The following is a 25,220-nucleotide window of genomic DNA, read 5'->3' as shown; positions in this document are numbered from 1 at the left end:
TAGAGCAGAGGACAGGAAGTACAGGGTGCATTCTTTTAGCTGAAACCTTTTCTCAGAAAAGGCTTGTTTGAGAATACCAGGTCTTAAAATACTACTCTTTGTTGATACTGCATAAGAACAACAAAGCATGTGATATTACACCGAGGTACACGATGTTTTAGTTGGACGATTCAAAACGTCTTTTTCCGCTTCCAGTAGCGATCCGATGAACTTTGCGTACAGACCACTGTACTGTTGTTCAGCTACATCTTCCCTAATAGCGAGATTAGTTTTCCGAATGCCAGCGAATGGGAGTTCTCGGATGTCTAAGTGACACCGAAACCACATTCCACCCATCTCAGTCATAGATAGCAACTGGCTCCGTCCCAGTCTGTTACATACAAAATGCAACTTTATTAACCTTCATGCCTCCATTCATATTAATATACATGTATATGTTTGAACTTATTTTAATTTCACAGCTCCATCCATATGAAAAATACAGAGAAAAAGGCAAAAACACTGACTGGATACTTAAACAACTCTCGGAGAAAAGGAAACAAAAAAAAGTGTAACAGGAGAAAAAAAAAAGAGTACATCTGTTGTTGAAGTTTTGAAAAATATCAGGATTAAAAATTTCTGTTACAGATGTGGAATTCCATGAGCAGAATCTCCCTTTTTGAAGCGATGTTGAGCAATATCACATTTTTCTTTACGGTAAGAATGAAAAGATCTGAATATATTTACACTACACTCACTTTACATAAATACAGGAACAACGATTACTGTACGTAATATCAGCAAACTTGAAACAAAGGCATTGGCTTCACTACCTAAATTTTCAAAACCAGGAAAATCAAAAGCAGATGTTATACAGAAAGTAAAATATATATTGAACTGACAGAAACCGCAAGATAAGTATTCATTAAGAGAGGTGTGACTGCTGGAATCCCAGCCACAGGATTTTTTTTCCTTTCTTTCTTTTTTTTCTTTTTTCCTGTGAGTATGATTCCTCATCATCTTCCATGGAATCACTATGTTGAATTGATGTGTTGAAGCTGAAACACCAAGAGACCTTTGTAACTCGGTTTTGTTACCCTTAGAGGAAGCGACTTATTGCAAGCAAAGTAATAATGTGTGCTATAAACAGCCTGTGAAAGTGTTATGGGAAGATGCTGCATTGTACACAATGGTATAAGGCTCAGTGCGAAAAGAAAGTTCAACATTAGAGGTCCGACTTGCATAATGTTGTCTGTGCTTCTTTTTTTTCCCCCAGAATTCGTGGTTTTCTCGTTTGAAATTTATTAATCCAAGCACGCGTGCTGAAATCGAAGCTCTGCACAGAGCAGCTGATATTACAAGTTTGTGATATGAGGCACTATTCATTATTATTATTGCATAACTTTGACCCTGGTTACCGTAACAAAATTATGCTTTAAAATATGAGGAAAGAGATGCTGAAGGGAAATACAATACACCCTGTCCTATGGAGACACCATCTTCAAGTCAAATTGAGATTTTCAGAAATTGGTGTATTAAGGCATGCAACGTCATATACTGAATACAGGAGTACATGTGTCGCTGATATGTGCTTGATCGGTAGAATTTCTTGTCGGGTATAGCAAAATAGCAACACAGGGAATTGTGTACCTTAATACTGTGTATAAATAATTGGTCGATTCTAGCAAACACTGGTTCAGCCTTGGGAACTGAAAAAAAATGATTTGATCATGAATGTGTTTAACCACAAACCAAAGAGAAAATAAAAAGCAAACTGTTCTATAACATCACATATGATCATTTACATGATGAATACCATTAGCCCCATTTCACTGTATATCAAATTAGATAAATTACAGTCTCTGAAAAAAGACTTTACATGTATAAATGTATTTCCTGCATCTACTAATCAAAAGCCCTATTTTTCCAATGTATGTACAGGCTGTAGAACTTTGTAATAAGTTTTATCTTCACTATCACATATATTACAACATTTCAAAATGTCCTTTGTACAGAAGAGAAAGATTTATATGCAAATGAAGACGTGCCCCTCAATCATAAAAACGCTCTAATACATTATAAGGATGATAAAATACGATGATGATTATTCGCTTATAAATTGACATCTGAAATAAAATCATTTGAATATCATACGAAACAAACAAACAAGGTGCTGATATGGTTTTGCCAAAATGCTAATACAACTGGGCATAATGTCGTGCACAAACAATACAGATAAATAATGACAACATGCGTTCTCCAACAAACCGAGAAGGGCGTCGCACGCTTCCGTGCGGAAATTGCTTCCTGGATTTGGCTGTTTTACTGAAAGTGAGAATGTGGAATCCAAGTTTGTGCATTAGCGTGCAAGTGTATGGATTTCAAGGTACCGTAATCAAAAAGGTTAACATTTTTCTTTTTTACTGGCCTAGGTCCAATAGATGCATTTGGCAGCATTATCGAATAACATTGGTTGGCCTGATATTTTATGTCCGAAGCTTTTACGTAGCATAAAGAGCGCTGGAAATACTTGCAAAAATGTCTGTTATTAGGTCTATAAAAATATATTTTTAATTGAATTTCCTGATTAAGGTTAAGTGATGCTTTCCAATAAATATATCTCTGCCGGAAACTGCTTCTAAAAGGTACTCCTGCTGTGAATACAAACACACACACAGAAAAAAAGAACGGAAAAAAACAGTGTGCATGTATTTGTGTATGCATGTGTGCAATTCCTGCATTTTTCTGCTTTTTACATGACCAAATCTCAGGTAAATCAGATATAAATCATAACTTATATCTGGTCTGAGGCGATTTCAAGTGACTTTGTTTGTGTTTGAGACAAACGACAGGAATAGAAATGATACATGTGGAGACAATCACCAGCTGGGAGACATCAGATTAGAAACCAGTCAGTAACGGAGGGAGTTGCGGTACAGAGCGTGAGGAGGTGGCCAAGCTGGGAACTTCTCCTCGGATATTGACATCAGCAAACAGAACAAAGAGGAGGTTTAATGTTCCTTCCCATCACTTTGTTCAGAATGTATTGCTCTTCTGTATTGTACACCAGGTGCCACACTATCCCTGTAACACTTCAGCTGGTGTCAGTGTCATTTTATGGACAAGTGCTGCGGTGCTGTGCAAAACCACAACACAAATTCCTTTTTTTTCTGTTAAACCCAGCTGAAATAAAAAGACAGAGGTGAATGACTTTTTCTTTTTAAAAAATGAGAAATGTCAGGACACAATAAAAGTCTGTAAGGTGCCTCTATTTTTTCACATACTGGAAATCTCCTCTGATTGTTCAGTTCACTGTACATGAGGGGTTGTATTTTCTGAGTCAAACATAAGCAATAAGCAGGCATTAAAAAAGAAGCAAAACCCAATAAACAAAACATTTTTATACTGAAGTATATTTATCCTTTAAGATTGCACTTTACTGATTGCTAATCACAGCTCAAAATCCACCAGATTTTTTTTTTTCCTTTTTCTAATAAATGCTTTGAAGAGGCTCAACATAAACATAAAGAACAGCACTGATGAGATTTGGAGTTTTCCGGCCATGTGAGTGGATCATCAATGGTGTGTGCTGGTGCGATGATATGCAAGTCCTATTTCCATTTATGAAAACAGGCATTGAATGACTGAAAAAGTGGAGGTGCTGATGAGGTTGATCTTTTCGGGTTGTGGGCATTTGAGTCTATCTTGGTTACAGTTTGCAGGCGATGAGAAAGGTGAAAGTCCAACCTTCTTTTAGCTTCTACAAGGGATGCCTCAGATCTAAGAGCAGAAGCCAGCAGGAAAATGAAACCACTTGTGATTAAATGGTGCCCCCTGCTGGTCACAAATCAGACTCACACAGGGGGGCGTGGTGAAAAAACACTACCTGTAACTTCAACTACATCCAAGTCCGTTCCCGTGATCCAGTCGAGGCCAAACTTCTTCCTGCTCACACAGGAAATCCATTCCTTACAACGGGGTCTTTCACATTATGAATGCTGGAAAAGCAGCCGTTTGGAACAATAATGAAAAGAAAGACACCAAAAAAAAAAGACACAGTTGCAATTGCATTATACTTTTTTTTTTGTCCAAATAAAGAGTTAATCTTAAAAATCAAAGTGAAACATTTACGAACAGTGCTGGAAAAGACAGTTCCCTATTATACTCCAAGCAAAGACAAAAAAAGATCCTGCCGTCTCTTCGTTCCAAACCAAAGAGGATCCAGAAGTGACCCTGTTTTGTGCTCCTCAAGCTCTGTGCACCTTCGTCCATCAGTTTTCTCTGTCTCCGTCTTCTCTCCTTATGAAGGATGAGCGCATGTGTGCGTCTGTGTCTGTACGTGGGTGTGAGTGTGATAGTGTGTGTGTGTGTGTGTGTGTGCGCGTCCAGGCCGGCTGAAAACATTCACAGGGAGATCCCGCTCCCCCGGCTGCCTGTGTATGCATGTGAGTGTGTGTCTTTTCGTTGACCTCTCCATCTCTCTCTTTATCGCGCTCCGTCTGATTCACACCAGCATGTGTCTCCGTCGGTGCAGGGCCAAGTGGTCAGATCTGGAGAAGCTGCGGTCACAGTCTGCACACTTGAAGGGCTTCACCCCTGTGTGTTTCCTGTAATGCCTCGTCAGCTCATCAGAGCGGGCGAACTTCCAGGTGCAACCGTCCCAGGTACACTTGTATGGCTTTTCACCTGGAAAGGAAGTCAGAAAACGCAGTCCATGTTCAGTCGCATTTCCGGCAAATTAATTTGGAAAATCTGCACTTGATGAGTGATAATCCATGAATTACTGCTAACCTAATGTCCACTTTGGTAGTGCACAAGTTTCAAGAATCTATATAACTCACTAAAATGGTATGGATGTCTGATGAGATATTATAGAAAATATTTAAACACAAAAAAATTACAGGAACATATAAGTCACGCATCAGATTTCGACAGGGAAATATTCAATTTGAAAGTCTTCACTGAAAGACTGTGGAAGCACAAAATGATGCAAAATCCTGGATTCAAAGTCACGGCAAAAAAGAAACATGAATTTGATCAAGTGTTATCTTAATATTCTGAGCAGTCTATACTGTTGGACCTCAAACTGGCTTTAAAGTCTATATGATTTCCAGTGAATAAACAGCAAATTGCTGTATATTGGCTAAACAACTGATATGCTATATTCTATAACAGGCCAGGAGCCGACACCTTTGGTACCCATAAGTCAAAATTTAGGGTTATTATCTCAAAAATTTCAAATCTCAAAAAGTTGCCTTTCTAACTCAAACCTCTGAGAAAAATCACTCAAAATTTAGAAAATAACTTGAAATTTCCAAGTCATTAAATTGAAATTTGGAGAGAATAACCTCAAATTTTGACTTTAGATGGCAAAATGTGTCTTTTTTTTTTTTTCCATAGAAACCTTGTCAAATAAAAAAAAGTCTAATTGTGGACTGAGGTCAGAGACCTTTAACAGGGAAAAGCATTTTCCATTATCCTAACAGCTTAATGTTCACTGCTTGTCAGCTAGTGCGCTGGCTGAAAAGTCAGGCTTTGCAGCAGCCTGAGAGAAATGACTGATTTTATAATGTGAGGTGTCACAATCATCAAAGATCTACACGGTTGGGGTAATGAACGCAACATGCTTATTTCATTTGCATAAATGGTCTCCATATGTGTATATGCACTTAATCATGATATGCCACAGTTCTTTTCTTTTACGACTCTACTGCGAGACCAATTCTTTAAATAATGCTTGACCATTAAAAAAAGTGTGCAGAGTAGTAACGTTCTTCTCAATGTGTGAACAGAATAATGTATAATTTCTTGTGTGGTGCTATAACGTTGTGCCAGGGAGCCATACAATTTACAATCAGTATACACCTTTTACTTAAAGCAGACTCTGAGGCTTGAAATGATTTAAGGAAGCTATAACTTCAGTGTCCGTCCACAACAACGGGAGATCGTTTCAGTAGGAACGGCTGTAATTGTTTTAGCACTTTTCATGAAATAAATCATGTTAAGGACAATTCAGCCTTCTCAAAAAGTAATTAAAATGTTCCAAGATGCCGTATGCTGTCTTGTCATGAGACAGATAAGAATAAGTTTAGCTGCTCAACGCTCTTCTTCAGTGAGTCAAGTCTCTAAAGTGGTTTTCAGCAGTAACTTTCTCAAAATGTGAAATGCCACCTCACTTAGACTTAAACAAATAGCATTTAACAGCTTCAAAATAAAATAACAGCATTTCACAACAACTGTTCTGACCTGTATGCGTCCTCCGGTGCGCTTTTAAATGCGAGCTTTTGGTGTACACCTTATTGCACCCCTCAAAGTCACATCTGTGGATTCTTCTCTTTTTGGAATCCGGTGACTCCGACCTCCGAGGACGCCGTATGCTGTCGATACTGAACGGGGACATGGAACTGCAAGGAGGACAAAAAGTAGCAACAGATAACATTATTGGAGTCTGATGATGTCTTTGTCTTCTTCCGTGATAAAGAGCAGTTGTTGAAAGTTTTGAAGAATAAGTCAGTCATTTTAATTAAAGTTTACAGTACATTTCAATTCAAAACCTGCTGAAGAATATTGCAGTGTTTATTTAACATGCATTATTGCACCATTTACCATTTCAGTTTCAGTTTTCAGTTTTATTTGTCATATGCAAGTTAGCACAGGGTCAACATTGCAAAGAAATGTGTTTGACGAGCAGCAGTCACTCAGCAGCATGGTACAGTAGAAGAAAATATAATAAAATATAATAAAATAAAATAATAAAAAAATAGAAAAATAGTAAAGAGCAAAATATTAGAGAGACGTGGTAAAAGAGAAAAGATGACTAAATATATATGTATCTATAAATATAAATATATGTACACTAGTGATTAAATAAGAAAATCTTGAAAAGAAATATGACGGGAGGGCAGATGGGATATTGCACAGGAATGAGCAGCAGAAAATTACAGTATTGCACTTTTTAAATATAAATATTAATAACAATAAAGTGGAGTGACCAGTGCAGATTAAACAGAGTACTTGTGAAGCTGCAAGCTAGCTTCTGAGTGCATCCTGTGGAGTGTGTGTGTGTGTGTTTAAGTGTTGTGGTTGAGGTGTCGTATGGCTTGGTGGTAAAAACTGTTTTTAAGTCTTGTAGTCCGAGCAGACAGACTCCTGTAACGTCTGCCAGATGGTAACAAGGAGAACAGCTGATGATGATTTGCAATAAAAGGTTTAAGTTTTTGTTTTATGCAACCAAAAGAACATAAAACATAACCGTCATACCGGCTGTAACGTCACTAGTTATTGTGTTAAGAGAGGAAAAGGTGTGTAGATAAAAGACAGACTGGTATTTACAGAGTGCTTTTGTGTGCTTAGTGAGAGCTCACTACGCATTTACACTGGAAGCACACAGTGCACAAAGACGTTCATACAGCACTTTGCTTTATGCGCTTGATCTAGAGCTCACAGTCACACACCAATAGATGTATCAGCACCGATTTGGGGTTCATCTTACCCAAAGACATTTCAACATGTCAGACTCTAGGAGTCAAACCACCAGTCTTCTGATTTGTGGATGATTTTGATGCACTCAATAAGTACAACCATTTTATCTCTGTCTTGTAAAAAGTAGTGCGTTTCTAAATGGAATCAACATATATGTATTTTTGAAATGCAAAAAAAAGACAGTATACAATGAATATTGAAAGATAGACACATTGAAGGTGGCAGAGCAGCAGCTTTGCCAGCAGGTGGCAGTGCAACTCTACTTAAGTACCTCTGAAAAAGTATGTAAGGTAAGAGGGCTGATATTCGTATGGTTCCAATACTATTGTTAAAGCAAAAGTGGTGAGATGAAGAAGTTTTTGTCTTTTTTAAAATCTCTGTGTTGTTGAGTCAGTTTAACAGTTTCTGAGTGATTTATGTGCTCATTGCATTTTGGCATTTCCTCTCCAACAACCAGTCAGTATTACCGTCTATTGTATTTGTCATTGTGAAGCAATGCTGCAAAGTGTGTGCCTGTGTCAGTGAGCATGTGTGTGCGGTTTCACATGCATGCCTGACTTGCCAGTGTTTGTGAGCACAGTTGCAGAGTACAGTCATCATATCTGTAGTTAATCTGAATGTACTGTCATCTTTGTGTTCTGAAGGCAGCGCTGCACACAAGCACACAAGCACACAACCCAGAGAGAAATCCAGAAGACAGCAAGAGGTGGTCAGAAGTTCATGCCTCGCCCATGATTGTTGACTGTGCAACAGTGAGCACCTTTTTACACAACACATGACTCGTGCACGCAGCCGGCAAACTGGCGAGAAAAACTGAGATACGATATTGAGCGAAAACAAGAACATCTCTGTTTTGTAAAGGGGGGAGGAGTGATATATTTGGGATATATTTAACAGGGTTCTCTGCTTATGCTGTGAGGCTCGGAAACAGGTAAAAGGGTGAAGTGGGTAAAATTAAAGCAGAGTAGTGGGAGGAGGAACTGCTAAAATCATGTCAGAGGAACAGGGGCTGCCAGACAGGCCCTTCAGTGAACTGTCTCCACCGCACACAACCCACTTCCTGTCTCTCTGTCTTACACCAAAGCACAGTCAAATGCAGATACAGTATACACGCACAACAAAGATACACACATAGCTATACGCAGGCTATATAAATACACTGAAACAGAAGCGCACGAATGCATACAGATCACCTGTTACTCTTGGCTTACTGCCAAACTGAAGCTGTACAGGAAATGAGCACACGGGTCAGATATGAAGTGAACTCCATTTCCCCTCTCATTTCTCTCTCTCTCTCTCTCTCTCACTCTCTCTCTCTAAGCTCAGGGAATATCGCACTGTAACGTGATGACAAAACAAATGAAGAATTTAAGACGAAGAGTTAAACTCCTTTTTTCAAAATGATTGATGAGTTTCCCGCATCACATATAATCTAGATGAAAATTTAGAGGGCCGTTTAGAGTCAGAGGTGCTGTAGAACTGTGCGTGTGTGTCTGCCCGGGAAAGTAAAGAGAAGAGCCAGTGGAAACACTCTGAGCTCAGACCATCGAGCAGATGAGGCGGATGTTTACATTCTGACTTCATCCATGAAGTGACTTCATGATTATGATATAATTTAGGAAGGTCTGAGTACAACAGCTTCTAAAACAAAGAACAAGCAACCATCATAAATTATTTCACCGAATACAACGCTGCTGCGTTTCAAGAGCTCAATGACAGATTGGTTTAATCAGTAGTGGGAGTATTTATAGACGTTTTGTGCATCTGCAAAAAAAAAAAAAAAAAAAAAAATTAAGTGAGAAATGTTCCAGTTCTCAAAGAAGAACGCCCATTGCTCACCACCGCTCACCAGTGACATAAAGGTAAACAGTGGAAAACTTCTAATCCCGCTTAAATGACATTTTAATGATTCAAGTGAGGAAATTGGGTCACAACAAAAAAGCCAGTGAGCAGAATTCAGTGCATAATTGAAAAATAGCCATAAAAGTTCAAGGCTTAAAGAGAACTGAATATGAAATACTGTGACAGAGTTATTACTAGACCTACTGATTTAAGCTCCTGCTACACACTCACAATGAATACACGTACAGTCATGCGATTTGCCTGATTATTACTATTATATAATATATGACTATTTTGATAACCTGATAGATGTCAATTAAGAGCATTTAACAAGAAAAAAAAAGTGGCAGGAATTCGGTGCTTTTCAACGATAGCGTTGTAAACGCACAAGAAGTCTTCACTTTTACTACCTCATTATAGATGCACAAATTAATTTTGTCATTTTTAAAAATCGAATAATAATCCCAAATGCAAGAAAGCACACAAAATGTATCTCTTTGGATCTTTCATGCTTATAATGTAGTTCTTGTGTGACCGTGAATTGGTTATATTTTCTCATTAGAGCCCAGAGGAAAACTCACTCTGCCTTGAACCCTGAGTCACCGCAGCATAATGCTTGTATGAATGTGTCTGTTTGTGTCTCCCGAAGTAGCAGAAAGAAATGGGAAGTACAGCTGAGAATAATTTCAAACAGAGCTAACCTCTGTTTTTGTTCCTTTGTTTCCCCGTTTTTGGTTTTTTTTCTCCCATCATCATCCGCTGGGCTCTACACATACGACAGAAAGACGGGGAGCATGGGGGATGAGTGTGTGTCACCTGCATTAGGGATTTCCCACAATACAAGCACAATACATATTTCTAACTCCTCACCCGCAGCGGGGTCACAACACCGGCTTGAGCACAGCAACAGCACGACCCGCTTCAAGGCACTGGTGGAATTATCAAGAAAACAGGAAAGGGAGTGCTCAAGTTTGTGTATGTGTGTGCTGGAACACTGCCCACCGGGCATTCCTGTACCTGTCCGAGGATACTACCCCTCACCTCGCCCACATCTCCTCCCTCCACCTGCTCTCTGGCCCCCCAGGTCCTTGGGGACCCGCCAGACTTCAACAGAGACAACCCTCCCAACACAAGCCCTTGCCCCCAGCCTCACACACCTCTCCTCTCTGTCTTCCTCTCTTTCACTCGCGCTCTCCCACAATAGCCTATCCTCTGATCCCCAGGGAAACGCATGAATATGGAGGAGGCTGACCAAGTAGCACATGATACACACAAACTCGCTCTCTACCCAACTCTCCTTTCACTCATTTATTTATATATGGATACCTGGATTGGAGGCTGCAGGCACTCCCGTCCTCCGCCCTTACACCTCACCTCTCTGATGCTCTCTGGGTGACTGCTTGTGTAAATGTGGCTGCCAAATTATGTAAAGCTGCTCTTTCGACAAACGCGGCATACACATTTAAATGAAAAGAAAGGCAATATAGCGACGCAGTGGACTGATATGTTTATAAGTCGGCTTCTGTTGCGGTGCAGATGTCCATCGAGTGTATGTGCTATGTCAACACACAACGCACATTCTTCCTCTCTGTGGCCAAACCGGCGTGTAACTCAAGAAGACTACAGACTGCTTTGTTTTTCACAGACAAACATGCAAGTCTGTGTTCCTGTTGACAATGGCTGACCTCCTTCTGGAACCAGCTGTTCTGTCCACTGTGCAGAAAACACGTGCATGCATACAGTACAAAACACGCACACACACACACCGAAGGACTAATACTTACAGAAGTGCACACATACTTTTTTTTCACACTAACACACACGCACGCACAGTCACAGTCACATACAGAGCGTGCACACAGGAGTTTCCACACAGCACAGTCTGCACTTTGCACACAGAGAAGTGAGTGTGTGGGCAGGCCCTGGCAGGGCAATGCTAACCCTGGCTGGTGATTTATCGCCATAGTGAAAGCTTGGGCTGTGAAAGGTTGTGTCCTGCCAACCTCTGTTCTCCTCTGACCACCCGGTGCCCACGTGTGGCACTCAGGGGCACGCCTGTCCCTTTCAATAACCTGCATCGAAACCTGAGTCCTCCGGTGCGTGTGTGCTTGTGTGTGTCTGAAGCACAGCAACCTATACTTGTACCCCTGAACCACAGCTTTACTATTATGTGCTGTACTTTGGAACTACAATAAAACATTTAGGTTAATTACAGTAGATGGTCACACAGCCAATGGATGACAAACAAACAATACAACATCTAGTACACAATGTCAAACCTGCCAGCTAGAACATTACAAAACACAGTGAGTGCCGGCAGCCTTGTTAATGTCGCTACGGCATTAGCAGGATTCTCAAGGAGTCCTGGAATACTTTCCTTACAGTTAGTCTAAATAAAAGTCTGATGGGTATTAACTTGAGTCTACCCAGGCTGGCAATTATGACTGTTCTGGGTTTATGAGCAGCAGCGCAACAAGGACAGGGCCGAGCCAAATGCTTCTCTGCATCTGATTTCCTCCCTCTGATAAGAATTCTATACGCTGTCATCAACTTTTCATTTCAACACAGATGGACTGGCACGGCAGGAGTTGATGTCTGTAGGCCGAACAGGGCATAAAGTATGTCTGAGCCATATGCATACAGGCATATAGATGCACGCCCACGCAGACACATCCAAAGAGTGGAAGAGCGGTTACAAAACCACACGGAAATGCACAATGCTAAGGATTACAATGGATCTGATAATGACGCCCTCCTCCAGGGAGTCACAAAAACATATTAGTACTCTGTGCTCTGTCTATTCAGAAATTCAAGACTGCAACATCACTGGCTTGGATGACTAAAGGGATTTTTTTTTTTTCAATTTTACCATATTAAATCCATTGAAGATGATTTAATTTTCAAAATAAAAGCCTCTAATAAATGCGTGCACACATGATAAGATGTTATATTATAAAACATATTTACGTGTATTAAGTTTCATGCATTATTTCTGTGAGCTGTTTTTTTCCCCTTTATGCAATGCAGAGTGCTACTTATTTTAATAAAGAGCTCTGCTGTGCTGTCATTATTAACTATTTGGCTCAGTAATAAAGCAAAGTAACAGTAGTTCGCATAAATTTGCTTTCCCCAGCACTAACAATAACGCACCAGTGCACCAGAACAAACTGAAACTTTCATATAACCAAATTTAACACCGGTCACTGGTAAAGAACGCAAAAACCAAAGCCACATACTTCTGAGCATCTTGTTGTCATAACTCCGACCCAACTCATGGCAGAGATCCACATTTCATTTATGGCTTTAAAGTTAGCGAAGAAGAAAAAGTCAGCGCCAGGATTTCCGGCGTGTGTTCAAGAAAAAAAAATGAATATACTCACTCTTGTACAGCACGGGCTATAGACAGCGCGGTAGAGCCGGTCTCATTAACACTGTCCAAGGTCACGTTTGGCAGGTCATCGTCATCGCTGTCACTTTTGATCTGCCTTGGCGACAGGCCGTTGGGGTCTATGTGTGCTGTGAGGATGGGACACAGACATGGGAGACAGACACATGAAACTGGAGCTGGCGCTGTAAACTTATAAGGCATATCACATTGTGCGTCTTTCTAATTGTAATGAAGTAACTCCTTTATATACAATTTCATCCGAATAACCCCAAAAGTATTCTTTTGTGTGCCATTATTTAGCATACTGTATGCAGTAGCTGAGCATGAGTTGAGATGGCCTCAGTACTTGCCAGTATTTCCTCTCAGGAGCTGTCAATCAAACGAAACATTTAACTGGAGGACAGAACAGTCGACCGTGACTCTGTACCCAGAGGTTGCGTACTTACAGAGTAGCATGCGAAAAGGACACACGTGTGCACATAATCTCTATCTGCCTCCAACCACAAAGATAAGACTACAGGGTGAAGCACTGTTTAGCTGTTGTTGCCTGTGAGCAGCGTGTGAAAACATTTGCGCATTTGTTACTGTTTCCAACTTAAAAGAACATGTGCACGCATGAGAGCAACTGTGAGCATCTGGTCCTCTATACAGTATGCACACCTGAAATAGAATCATATTCATCATAGCGACGAACCTGTACACAACACCTGAAGAGATCAGCTGCTAATTTCTTCAACCTCGAAAATTAACAAGCAAACTGTATATGTGGGTGCTTGTTTCCTTTTGGACAACATGGACCAAAACCATGAAAAACAAGGGAAAAAAGACCACAATGCTGTTGAACCATGACCCTCTGAGCCAGTGAGCTCAGTGGTTTCTGTCTCTTGAGCTACGCAGTAAGGTTACATCTATTCCACAAGCTGTGAAAACTTGTCCCTTGGACAGCTCATCAGATATGCTGCCAGAGCCTGGAGCCATTCTGTCCATTCTTTCTCTTTCAGCCGACAGATGCGGCGAAAATCCCGGATAACACAATAAATTAATATCAGAAGAAAAAAACAAAGACATGCTGTAGATGGAGAATTAGCAGCAGGGCATTCTAATACAGCACTTAAAAAATGTACACTGTTAACGGTTCTGTAAAGGCTATTCTTGCTTAAAATCACCGGAAACACTGAATATACTGAGACATACAGTATTTTCCACTGAGGTCTACAACATCCCCATCTACTGTAAGCCAGGGTGCTTTTATAAGCTATCAGGACTTCACCTTCTCTGCCCTCTCAGCTGAGACTGTGGCCATAATGGCCCATAATAATGGTCTAGAGTTAGGAGCAGACATGGTGTTATTACTGGAGGGGTGGGTTGGACACAGAAATAATGCTGTAACTCAGTTGGAGCTTTTGCTTTTAAAGGTTTCTGCTGTTGTTGTAGACTAAGACATGCAGAGTGGTCACCAGCTCGCCGAACCCTATGGAAAACCTGTAATTAGCTAGAAATACATCGCGTTTTGGAAATGGGGATTGGAGGGTGGGGGTATTTTGAACTAGGGACACAAAGGAGGAGTGGTGGAGAGGTGGGCAGAGCAGCGGATTTCTTCCTTTCTCTCCTGTTGTTTCCAGTCAAGCCCTGTTTCCATGGCAACCTCCTACCGGAGACAGGGAGACAGCAGTGAAAGAAAGGGTACCCGCCTTCTCTGAAAGAGGATGGCCAACCTGTGTATGTATGTGAAAAGCGAGTGAGTGTGCACCTCATATCTACGCTGAGAACTTTAATAATCGCATTAAAGTTTTCTTGGTGGGGGGTGGGAGGGGGGCTGGATTTAGTTCGGGATTTGCCTAATGTCAACAACTTATTTGTTTAACCACCGGCCAGTAGTGACACTTGAAATTCCAGATAAGGCAGGGACAAAAAAACTCTCTCTATATATAGATGGATAGACAGATATAGATATTTTTTCTATGGCTTTAATTCATTTTTGATTTGACTTTGATGGTGGAATGTTGGATTTTGTAGACATCATATTAAATGCAATAAATAGCCAAATGTTCTGGTTCTCAACCGTTTGCACTCTCATTAAAAGTAACTGCGTCCACCACACCCAGCACTCATTCACCCCGTTTCCTTTGTGCTGGGTGCGTTCAGAGCCGGGCACTGCTGATGTTGCTCTGTGTATGTGTGTGTGGATGCGTCTGCTTGAGTGCCACCCATCTTCAATATCCATCCACACCCTATTATGCAAGTCTTGTTTTTCCCTATCCTTCCTTCTTTTCCTCTCTCCTCTCCCTGGGAGCTGACATCTAGCATTTTAAAAAGCAAAAAAAAAACAACAACCAAAAAAAAAAAACAAACGCCCATCTCTGAGGACCACCCCACCCAGCCGGCCGAGTGTCTGTTTGAGCACATGCTCTAATTACATATCATTGCTTGTTCGCTTGTACGTACTGTACATGCACGGGTGTGAGTCTTACTGTGTCTATTCCTTCTGCAGGGAGTGAAAAGAAGCAACCTTTTTTTACAACCAACAGTTGCCCTGTGTACAGCTCAGACTTGGATAGAAACACCTACTGTAGGCTCTCATCCAGTGGTTGGCAGTAAAACCACACCCAGAGAGAAAACCAACAACACATCCAAGGCAAGGCCGGAGAGGTCTAACTCTCAGACTACCCCAGACTTCTGCTTCTTGACAGAGGGAACGCTACCTGCACTGGAGGCTGTTAAACACAAACAAGGCGTTCAAGCTCTAAGCCTTATCTTCCCTCTGAAGGGGCAACATTTTTGCCCGAGAGGCCATTCTGAAAGCATGGACATGACAGTCTGCCTTCTCAGCAATGTGTTGACTAAAGACAGAGCAGAACACCTGCCAGATAACAAACCACACAGCTTGTCACTGAGCTTTCCCCCTCTAACATTTCAAAATCCTCAGTGCTAAATGTCAGTTTGTGCCATCCCTTATATCTGACCCAGGTGCAGCCAAAAAAAACTTCTGTAATTGTTCCCAGAGAAAGCTGCGAGCGGTTTCTCTATTCATACACCTCTTACTAAGAATACATTGAAGCTTATTATGATTATAACCTATTTTAAGTGAGTTAACGGATTTAAAAGTAATATTTCTCAAAAGGTAGCGCCTAAGAACAGGTACCAGCACTTTCAAACTCTTAAATGTCCTATTAGAGGTTTCACCCAATCTGGATTAGTATCTAGGTCACATGGTTGAGGTGAGTGGTCATCCTTCAGTCAGGCTGATCAGGAATCATGATGGCCACCAGTGGTGAAACACGCCAACAAGGTGGTAAGCCATTACATTTTTAAATACAATTGTAATTTTCAATAAAACAAAAATGTGATTTCCTAATTAAAACTCACTGGTGTAGAAGAAAAATTGACCTTAAAAAGTACGCAATTCAATTCAGAAACTTTTGAAATATATGTATCCCTGAGATACATTTTAATCTGAAAGACGTGGTAATACTAGCTGCAAACACAGAAATTGCATTATGAAAGTATTGCTTTATCTTTTCCTGCAGGGCATCGCAGGTAGCTCATTTTGTAGGAAAGAAAGAAAGTGATTAGATTGATCCACGCAAGCCTTTCAGACTTTGAGCTCAGTGATAAAGGCGTTGAGAGATAGTTGCAGTGGTTTACACATTTGCCATAGATGTGAAAAGACCCCCAGTTTGAGATCGGGAGGAGTCACGGGCTGGCGTACTCCTAGGGCCGGTTCCAATCACAGATAATCGAGAGGGTTGCGTCAGGAAAGGCGTCTGGTGTAAAATCGGTGCCAATTCAAACAAGTGAATCTATTCGCTGTCGTGACCCCTTGGGAAATAAGGGAGCAGCTCAAAGTCCCCCCTCCCCCTCAAGATATAGCTGTACTGCAGAGGTAGAGGATAGAAGTCCAAAAACCCTCAGTGGATTTAGGTTGTGGTATGCCTACACAGTATTTGTAATGTAATGGCCAGGAGAAGCTAGACTATGTAACTTCTCTTTATTGAATCTAACATTAAAATGTTTATCATTTTGACTTTGTTACACCATAGGGCAACATTTCCTTATAAGTACACCTTAGAACATGCAAAATACACCAAAACAAGATGTGGGGCTAGAGTTTCACAGGGGCCCAGGCTGCTCAGTAAATATAAATGTAATAAAAAAGGCAGCAGTTCAAAACCTGAATCATAGTTGAACTTTTTGCAGTGTATCTTATTAAAATAATGACAGAGCTTTAATAGAAATCCCAACAGAACAAAGTTAGCTGTATAAATATAGAGCAAATTCAGCGAGCAGGGTCTCACCTTTGCCCTGGCTTTTGGCCTCATCCAGCAGAGGTAGCATGATGGCATTGTTGAGGCTGGAGGGTGATCGAACGGCAGTGGTGTACATGAGGGGCAGTGACTGTACCACAACTGGGATGCGGTGAACATGGCTGGCGAGCTTCCCGGCTCCCTGCAGGCTCAGAGGGCTGGATGGAGGCGGAGGCACAGAGTGCAGGATGTGCAAATATGGCTGACCTCTCACCCCAGTTCCCGGGGCAACCAGAGGGCCCGATGTGAGCACCGACGAGGCTGAGGTGATAACTGATGGAGAGGAGGAGGAGGAGGATGACGACGATAACGAAGACGGGGAGAAGGCGGATCTGAGGGGGGATGACGATGAAATCGTGGTGGCGGATGAAGAGGAGGGGCGGGTTTTGTTGATGGACAGGTCGACGGGCTCGGTCTGCGTGTGGAAGTGCAGGTCGTGGGCGAGCAGGTCTTCGGGAGGTTCCGGTTTAACTCTGCTGAGGAAAAAGGGGACGCCGTCCATCGCAGTGTAAGGGCGCACTTTGGGTGACTGTGGGCGTAAGAGAGACAGTGATGTTTCAGTTTAATGCCACAAAATACATTAACCTCAAAAGACAGAGTGTTTCTATGGCTGAAATCCAAGGTCTAATAGTTTTTGTGGAAATATTTGTTATGAAACACAAATACAGAGCAAAATATTCATTTAAGAGTTCAACTTCTCCCGTGAAGCTCTTCAACTGGCATGATGTCACGCACAGAAATGCACGAGTAAAGATAACGTCTCTAACACTCGCCTCCTTTCGCTCCCTCGTTCTCTTCTCCTGCCCTGGGTTGCACTCTCTCTTTTTCTCCTGTTTTCCATGACTCCCACACAAACGCAGCTCTCTTGGCTCCCCTTGTCTCTCTCTTAAATCTCCTTTGTGACGGTGAAAAAACATCATATGGGCTCAATTTCCTGACCGTCTCTCTCCGTCTCTCAGAAATGGGCCTCCTAAGGCCAATGCTGGTGGCTTAGCGTATCCCTCAACACATCTTTCACTTAACACCAAGCAGACTGTAACACAACCTCTCCATCTGTCTGCACACGTTTCAGGAACCTGTTTACTTGGAAAAGATAATAGAGAACACACACGGTAGAAAAAATGACGCTCACCCTGCTACTATTTGCTTCTTAGGGCTCCCAAACTTTGGCCCCTTTACTTGATATCGCGGTCTTTGTTCTAATGTCAGATTAGCCGAGTTGCATGTGATGCGGCTGATCTCGGCTCACTCTGCTCAACGTGGGTGCTGCAAAGTGTGGTAAGCAGTGTTGATCCTCACAGTGGAGCCTTTCAGAGGCTGAGTCACAGTTAGTGCCATCAGGGAGCAAGCACGTCCAGGATTTTTTTTTTTTAAATAATCAAACAGGAAAAGCTCATTAAAATTAAAATGAAAAAAAGTCACTCCAATAGCAGCTGCAGGAGAAATGAAAAAATGTTCTCTAATGTGGGTTTTCATGCTCACTTTTGTTTTCAGAGACTCACATTTCTTTCTCCTTATGTAATGCTGACTGAGAGTCGATCTGCGGTGAATTACGAATTTTTCTGAGTGGTGTGTATGGGTGTTCTTTTATGTAGTAGCTTACTATTTTTACTCCAGACTTGTATACTTGTTTTCAGCCTACAGGAAATGTTACAACCCCATGAATCAAACAAAAAAAAAAAAACTTCACGCAGCGTAACTCCTCTTCAGTTGGAAAACAAACCATGCCCCATGAAAAATGCTTTCTGATGAACTCTGAACCTCAGTGGGGTTCAACTCAGAGTCACTGGTGTCGTGTCAAGATCCACAGTAAAATATGGTCTGGGTCATTACCCACCACCGATTTCAGGCATGAGCCTTCACAGCATTTCGTTTGTGTTATTCTTCAGGGGTATCGCTTCAAAAAAAATAGCTCAATCATGCTGTTTATTAAGAAAATGGAAGACATGATCAGTTCTAGTGTACTGTGATAAAGATAACATCACATCTCCTTCATTTTTGTCAGTACCATTCAAACAGAGACACTTCCCTAAAGGGGCTGACGAATCGTTATAAAGTTCTCCTCTTTTAAAAGTTATTCTCAAAGAACGAGAGCGACCTACAGGCACATATAGAATATTTAGATATTCTAAAGCAAATATCAGTAAAGGCTTCAGTAGAAGCAACTTAGATCGCTGCGAATCCACAGTGGCATAAGGCTGCCAGCACAGCGCCAATGAGAGCGTCATACAGGTTCCCTTCTACCTTTTCTGTTACGATCGAACTTGTGGGCCTCATCGCAAAGAGGAAGCTGAAAACAAAGTTTACAAATAAGGTTTTGTTTTTTTGGTTAAAGAAATATGGTGCAGTGATGAAGTGCAAAAAAGAGTAAGAAGATAAGAGAAGCTATGAGAGAGCCACAAACTATCAGCAAGAACAGCGATCAGTATCCGGCTGTGCATGTTTGAGACAATAAAGCCCGTGCACCACTGAGAGACTCTGACACTGTGGGGATGTTATGGGCAGCGCGCAACAACTTTTTTGATACTATTTGAGTATTCAACTGTTAGATTTGCAGCTAATTAAAGAGCCACTGGTGTGAAAGCATAAACCAAACCAAACGGCTGATGATGTACATGTACAATAACAATAAAGAGATTTTCTATTCTATTCTATTCTAAAACACGTTTTTGGTACTTAGAGGCAAAGAAACGGAATACACTTGTAGTCTTAAACATGCTTCAGGCTACATTTATACGCACAAATGGATACATAAACCTATCATTTTTATACAAACAACCTCAAGTGAGACTGATGACGCTTGCATTGCTTTGCTTAATAAAAGTTACACTCTGTTGAGTCTCCATGCTAGCAATGTCTAGATTTAAACAAGCACGTCCCTCCTTTAGGTTATTCAGGTTCACATTTTATATTTTTTGTTTGTTTGTTTGATTTTTTTTTATGGTTGAGTGTCTGCTATCTAGTGGCTATATCAGGAATTTACCCAGACAAAATTTTCTAAATAAATTTCACACAGAGTTAAACATTAACCGTCATCTCTACTTTGTCTTGCATCAGTCTGACGTAGCCTTTCTTGGCTGAGCCTCGGGCTACCATCTAGCTGCTTTTGCACATGGTCTCTCTGTGTTTCCATTTTTGTGTATAGAAAGCGAGTGTCACAGTCTGCCCGGAGCTATACCGCCTGTCGGCTTTGAAGCCGTTAGATTCACCGAGGCTAATCTCAGTGTTTTGAAAACAGTGTCTTTCTTAGTAAGTGTGTGTAGCCCACTCCTAAAATTATGTAGTATTAGCAGGTCTTCTTACCAGTTAAAGACATTGAAGTATCTCATGTGGTAAAGTGCAGAATGAATAATGTTATGAATAAAACAGATATGCTGCCCCAGTCCTAAATGTTGATTGTTTAGGACAATCAATGAAATGGAATTTTTCTGGCAATATCTTCCCAAGTGCTTTTTTAAAAGAGCAAAGAGTTTTCAACATAGCATTTCTAAACATACTAGCTTTCTTTGGAAAACAGAAATTGTTTCTATTTGTCACAAGAAATATTTCAGAAAAACAAAAGAAATTGGTTTAGACTTGAGGAAAAAAGACTATTGATGCTCACAAAGTAGAAGACCCATATAAAAAGTTATCACAACATTTCCTGGTGTTAAGGACAGAAATCAAAAGAAATTGAAAGAGTCACAGAGTACAGAAGAAGCCTGGTCGAAGTAAGAAGTTAAAGATTTCAAAGCCTCTGAAAGAAAACTAGTGAGAGTTGGTGTGTAAAGACTCCAGAACGACTACCGAGGCACCAGTGAATACCTTAACCCATTTGGGAGAACAATAACTAGAAGCAGGCACAACAATGGACTGTGCAGGTCTAATGAGATGAAACTAGAGTGCTTTGGCTACTTTCAACACGGCAACGACCCAAAACATACGGTGAAGAGCTACCTCCAGAAGACCAACGTGAGCATTATTGACTGGCCTGTGCAAAACCTTGACTTGAATTCTACTGAAAATCTGTGTGGCGAACTGAAGACCAATGTCCATGTCAGAAGATAATCACATAACAGGCTGGGATTGCTCAGGAAACATCAGAGAAGCTTGTTGAAAACGACAACCAACGACTGCAGGCTGTTAACCAGCAAAAAAACAGGACACACGGTTGACTATTGACGTCAGAGGAGCTAATCATTTTGACCGGGTAGTTTGGCGTTGCGTTGAATGTAAGCATCCAAAATAAGGCTAGGCTGTTTGGACAAGCTGTGTTAAAAATTCCTTTCTCTGTTTAACAGTACTTTGGAAATACTTCTGAACTAAAACTAAATTTTCATAGGGAGGTCTAATAATTCTGTCTGCATTTGTGTATGTTTGTAATGACAGTGCACTTGGAAAGTGTCCTATAAACAAAGACTAGTTGGCGCTCTAACAATGACATTTCCTTTTTAAATAAAATACATATACACTGTTTCTTAAAAAAAACTTTACTTATCTGTTAATTTATTTATAAAGTAGTTAAAAGTAACTTAATGTACTAGATGGTAAGTGAGCAAATTGCACTACAATAAATAATCATATGGCACGAACTCAGTTTACAGCAAGACATCAAACATGCCACTTACAGAAAAGTATACTTGCAACACTATTAAAAGCCTATAAAAGTAAATCTACTGCTTTTTTTAGTCCATTGGTATTATACCTTTTGTTTCCATTCATTTGTGAGTGCTGCCGTAATGTTGAGAAGTAAGAACTCTATTTAAAATTCTCTCGTCAAAATATTAGAACGGTCTATACATAAACAAAACATGCAGAAACGAAAGTTCTGCCTTTTTTTCTTCTTCAAACACAACTCAACAGAAATGGAAAACTTAAGCCACCCCTACTCTCACTTTGACAGATACAAACCCACACATGCTTACAAACCTGACACACATACAGCAAGAGCCGCTCAACCTGCCTGCCTGCCTCCGTCCTCATGCCATTGTCTTTATTAGGGGATAATGGTTAGCGGGGCAGATTTTCCAGCCCCTTGCAGGCGAATTGTCTAACGAGGCAGACCATTTCCAGCAAGCCCTTGGCCCCACGCCACCCAAATGAAGACCACATTTCTGCAGCAGCCTAAACTGTCTGTCTGCCTCTGCCATCTAAAGGGAAGCTCGGTCTGTTAGGGCAAGATTGGATCTTAGTGCACTTCAAAGCTGTGTGGGCTGCAGTGCTCACATCCTGTCTGTGACTGACATCATTACAAGGAGAATGATTTCAAACCCAAGGTATGAGGTAGCAGCGCAAGAGCCTAGCTCTCAAACCCTTAAGCCGCAGCTGAGGAAAGGACACCCAGAAAGTAACCACCTGCTCCCTCTATGCCAATTCCTTAGATGTGGAGATTCAATTCTTATCAACACAAACCACCTCCACAGCCAAACAATTCTCTGCAAGGCCTCCGAGATAACCTGACGGGTTATCAGCAGCCCGTATTTTTCTCATCCATCACAGGTTAATGCTCCCAGCTTCATCTCAACAGAAACTATTCCGTTATCCCACAAAGTGATCTTGGTGATTTATTAGAAAGCTAAAAATGTTATTGATAGGTTATGAATGGAAATCAATAATAAGTGAATTCTAATTCATCATGGTTACAAATATTAAGTGGTCTGCGCCCACTACACACACAGCTATGCCAGCAACACAGAGCCCTTGTAACCTAGCAACAGCTTCACCATAACAAGACCACTTTATTTCTAGGTACGTCAGACCAGAGAGCACTGATACTGTATGTGGGCCATGAAAAGCTTACGCGAGGTGCCTCTGTTATACATAACATGATCAATACATTTAAATGAACTCATGAAAGTAAATTGTTCTATGTAGCCGATCGGGTAAACAAAGTTATTACAGATTTGCTGGTGGAATTTTTAAACCGCGCTCACATGGGCTTGTAGTGACAAGCTCTTACTCTGTGTAGAAACACCACGGAGGTGACATGGAGCTCTGTGAGAGAGCAGAGGCATGCAAAGGATACAACAAAGCAGCAGATGAAGCCGTAATAGTGTGTGCAGAGAAGGAGTGTGGCGTGCTGTGTTGTTTGTCTGCCTGTATTAATGTGTGCATGTGTTTTTGTGAGAAACCCCAGAGGGAGGATAAAGGAAAATTGAGAGATGTCAAGAAGCAGGAACAGGCAAAGATAGATAAGATTTAGTTTCCCATGCAACCCTCCTCCTCCTCAGAGTAGTGACGAGGCTACATCTGCACAGGCCTCACCCACCCGTCCAGCCAGCCAGCGTGGACTCCGCTGGCTCCAGTCACCTCCCTAAAAGACCCCCAGTGCATTCCTGCTCCAGCTGTGGCTCTCTTCCTCTTGGTTCTTCTCTTCTCTTTTCTTACTACCATGCTCTCCGACCACTCCTCTAAGCCCCCACTCAGTCACTCACTTGCTTAGGCCTGGGAGTGATTATCAGCCCATTGCCGGGAGGAGGAAAGAAGGAAAGGAAAGCAGGAAAAAAAAAGGGATTGTCTGGAAAACAACTGCTCTCTTACCCCTTGTTCCGATTCCAGGGGCTCGGCTTTGACTCGGACTGCAGGCATTCCGTCAAGCATTAACATCCTGTTTCTTAGCCTGCCTGTGAAGGAACACAGAGGAGGTGTAAGACGGGTGTTTTAGCATGACTAAGCAGGTCCCACACTCACTTATTCACACATGGACATCTACAATGTTGTCCTCACACCCACTGAGAAATAAACACATTTTAAATAGACATGACTTCATGTTTCAGAATCATCAGAAGCTGACACACAAACACACAAACACACACGCACACACAAAAAGACGCACACAAACTGTGAGTCCCTCTTCTTTATAATAAAGATTTTCGAATTGCCTGGTGGGCTGCAGTGGGGCTAATAACACTTAATAATACTGAAAGAAATCCTCTTAAGACTTCAATGGAATACAAACACATGCTTCATATACAGTTAATCAACAGCAAAGGCATGAACACAACCCGTCTTCAGAGTTTTCCTCTTTAGCCACTTATATAGAGAAAACAATGAGCGCCGTTTGAAGTTGTGGCACTTCTAAAGGTGTAATGTAATATTCATTAATTCACATTATTATTTGAAGTATTTCTTAAGATCCACGCATCCCTCTGCCTCTGAGCACGGTGCGTCTGTAAAGTGGGCAGCAGTGCCCGTCTCCTCAGCTCCGCACTGTGGCTTTAAGAGCGATACTCAGATGGAGCCAATGACAACAATGCATGTTCCGTATCCCTCAGCTTGGGCCCGACCTGAGGTAACCCTCCCTCTTATTATTTTAGCAGCAGTACATGGAGGAATGCAAGCAAGGCAAATAGACCCTAAACATCTCTATTACTCTCCACTGCTGGCACCAGCAGCGGGGTTTGCGGCCCAGTCCTCATAGTCAGCAGCACCACGGCAATCATGACCATTCTAATTCTGAGGAATAAGAGCTGAGGCAGTAATGAATGACATACATTATCTCTGTTTACCTTATGTCCTGGCCATCTAACCACACTAAACATATTGCATATCACACAAAATCCCCGTGGCCTGCTCAATTACTAAACGTTTGGGTTTTGTTTTTGTTTTTTACTCACCAAAGTATCCACTCAAGACAGCTATCGGAAAACATTTCTTATGCAAAAATTGTTTCAGCAAAACTGTTTAATGCCAAGTATTGTTCCTCTACCTCTCAGAGTCTCAAGCGAAAGGCTAATCCTGACTGTGTTTGTGAGTTGAGTGTGTGAGGGAGGCAGAGAAAGAGGGAGGATTTACTCCCTCAATCTGCAACCCCCCAGATCTCGCCTCACAGGTCTAAGTCCCTCAGGTACCCTGGCTGTGCTGCTATTGTATTGTTGTCCAGGATGTCCTTCGGCTTCAGGTCTTGGTAGGCCCAGATAGCGTTGCCATGGTAACGACTGGGCGGGTGGAGCTGCAGCCTCGGTCCAGCCTCAAGCCATGTGTTGAGGAGGAAAAGAAGAGAGGAGTGCACTAAGAGAGGCAGAAAGTGAGGTTTTGTTTTCCCCGGGATGACCACCGTTATGGCAAATGCACTTTCTCCTCATTCACGAGAAATAAAGGGAAAAAAAAAACCCAAACCTCTCCAGACAGAGACACTTAAGATAAAACTTGATTTTCCCGAGGGGTTTGCTATTCTTACATCAAAAAGTTGTTGTTTTTTCCTTTTCCATTCATTTTTCTTCACTGTGCTAAATGCTCACTCTATT

General features: G+C 41.5%; 1 protein-coding gene across 4 annotated transcripts in view; it reads right to left on the bottom strand.

Moving 5' to 3' along the window:
* Positions 1-373: 373 nt before the first annotated feature.
* Positions 374-25,220, bottom strand: part of klf12b (Kruppel-like factor 12b) — a 39,066-nt gene continuing 14,219 nt past the window's right edge. For 3 of the 4 annotated variants that reach the window (XM_040005811.1, XM_040005810.1, XM_040005809.1), the window contains exons 2-6: positions 23,515-23,597; positions 16,987-17,524; positions 12,684-12,819; positions 6,226-6,383; positions 374-4,665 (exon numbers count right to left, since the gene is read on the bottom strand). In XM_040005811.1, the coding sequence (XP_039861745.1) occupies positions 4,484-4,665; positions 6,226-6,383; positions 12,684-12,819; positions 16,987-17,524; positions 23,515-23,580 (1,080 nt within the window). In that variant the 5' untranslated portion in view covers positions 23,581-23,597 and the 3' untranslated portion in view covers positions 374-4,483. The remainder of the gene's footprint in view (positions 4,666-6,225; positions 6,384-12,683; positions 12,820-16,986; positions 17,525-23,514; positions 23,598-25,220) is intronic. The other variant, XM_040005812.1, reaches the window with a different exon arrangement.

The sequence above is a fragment of the Simochromis diagramma genome, unplaced genomic scaffold (assembly GCF_900408965.1).
Source record: "Simochromis diagramma unplaced genomic scaffold, fSimDia1.1 OVJJ01000501.1, whole genome shotgun sequence".
Taxonomy (NCBI): Eukaryota; Metazoa; Chordata; class Actinopteri; order Cichliformes; family Cichlidae; genus Simochromis; species Simochromis diagramma.
The sequence above is the reverse complement of the archived record's forward strand: the minus strand, read 5'-3'. Positions and strand labels throughout refer to the sequence as shown.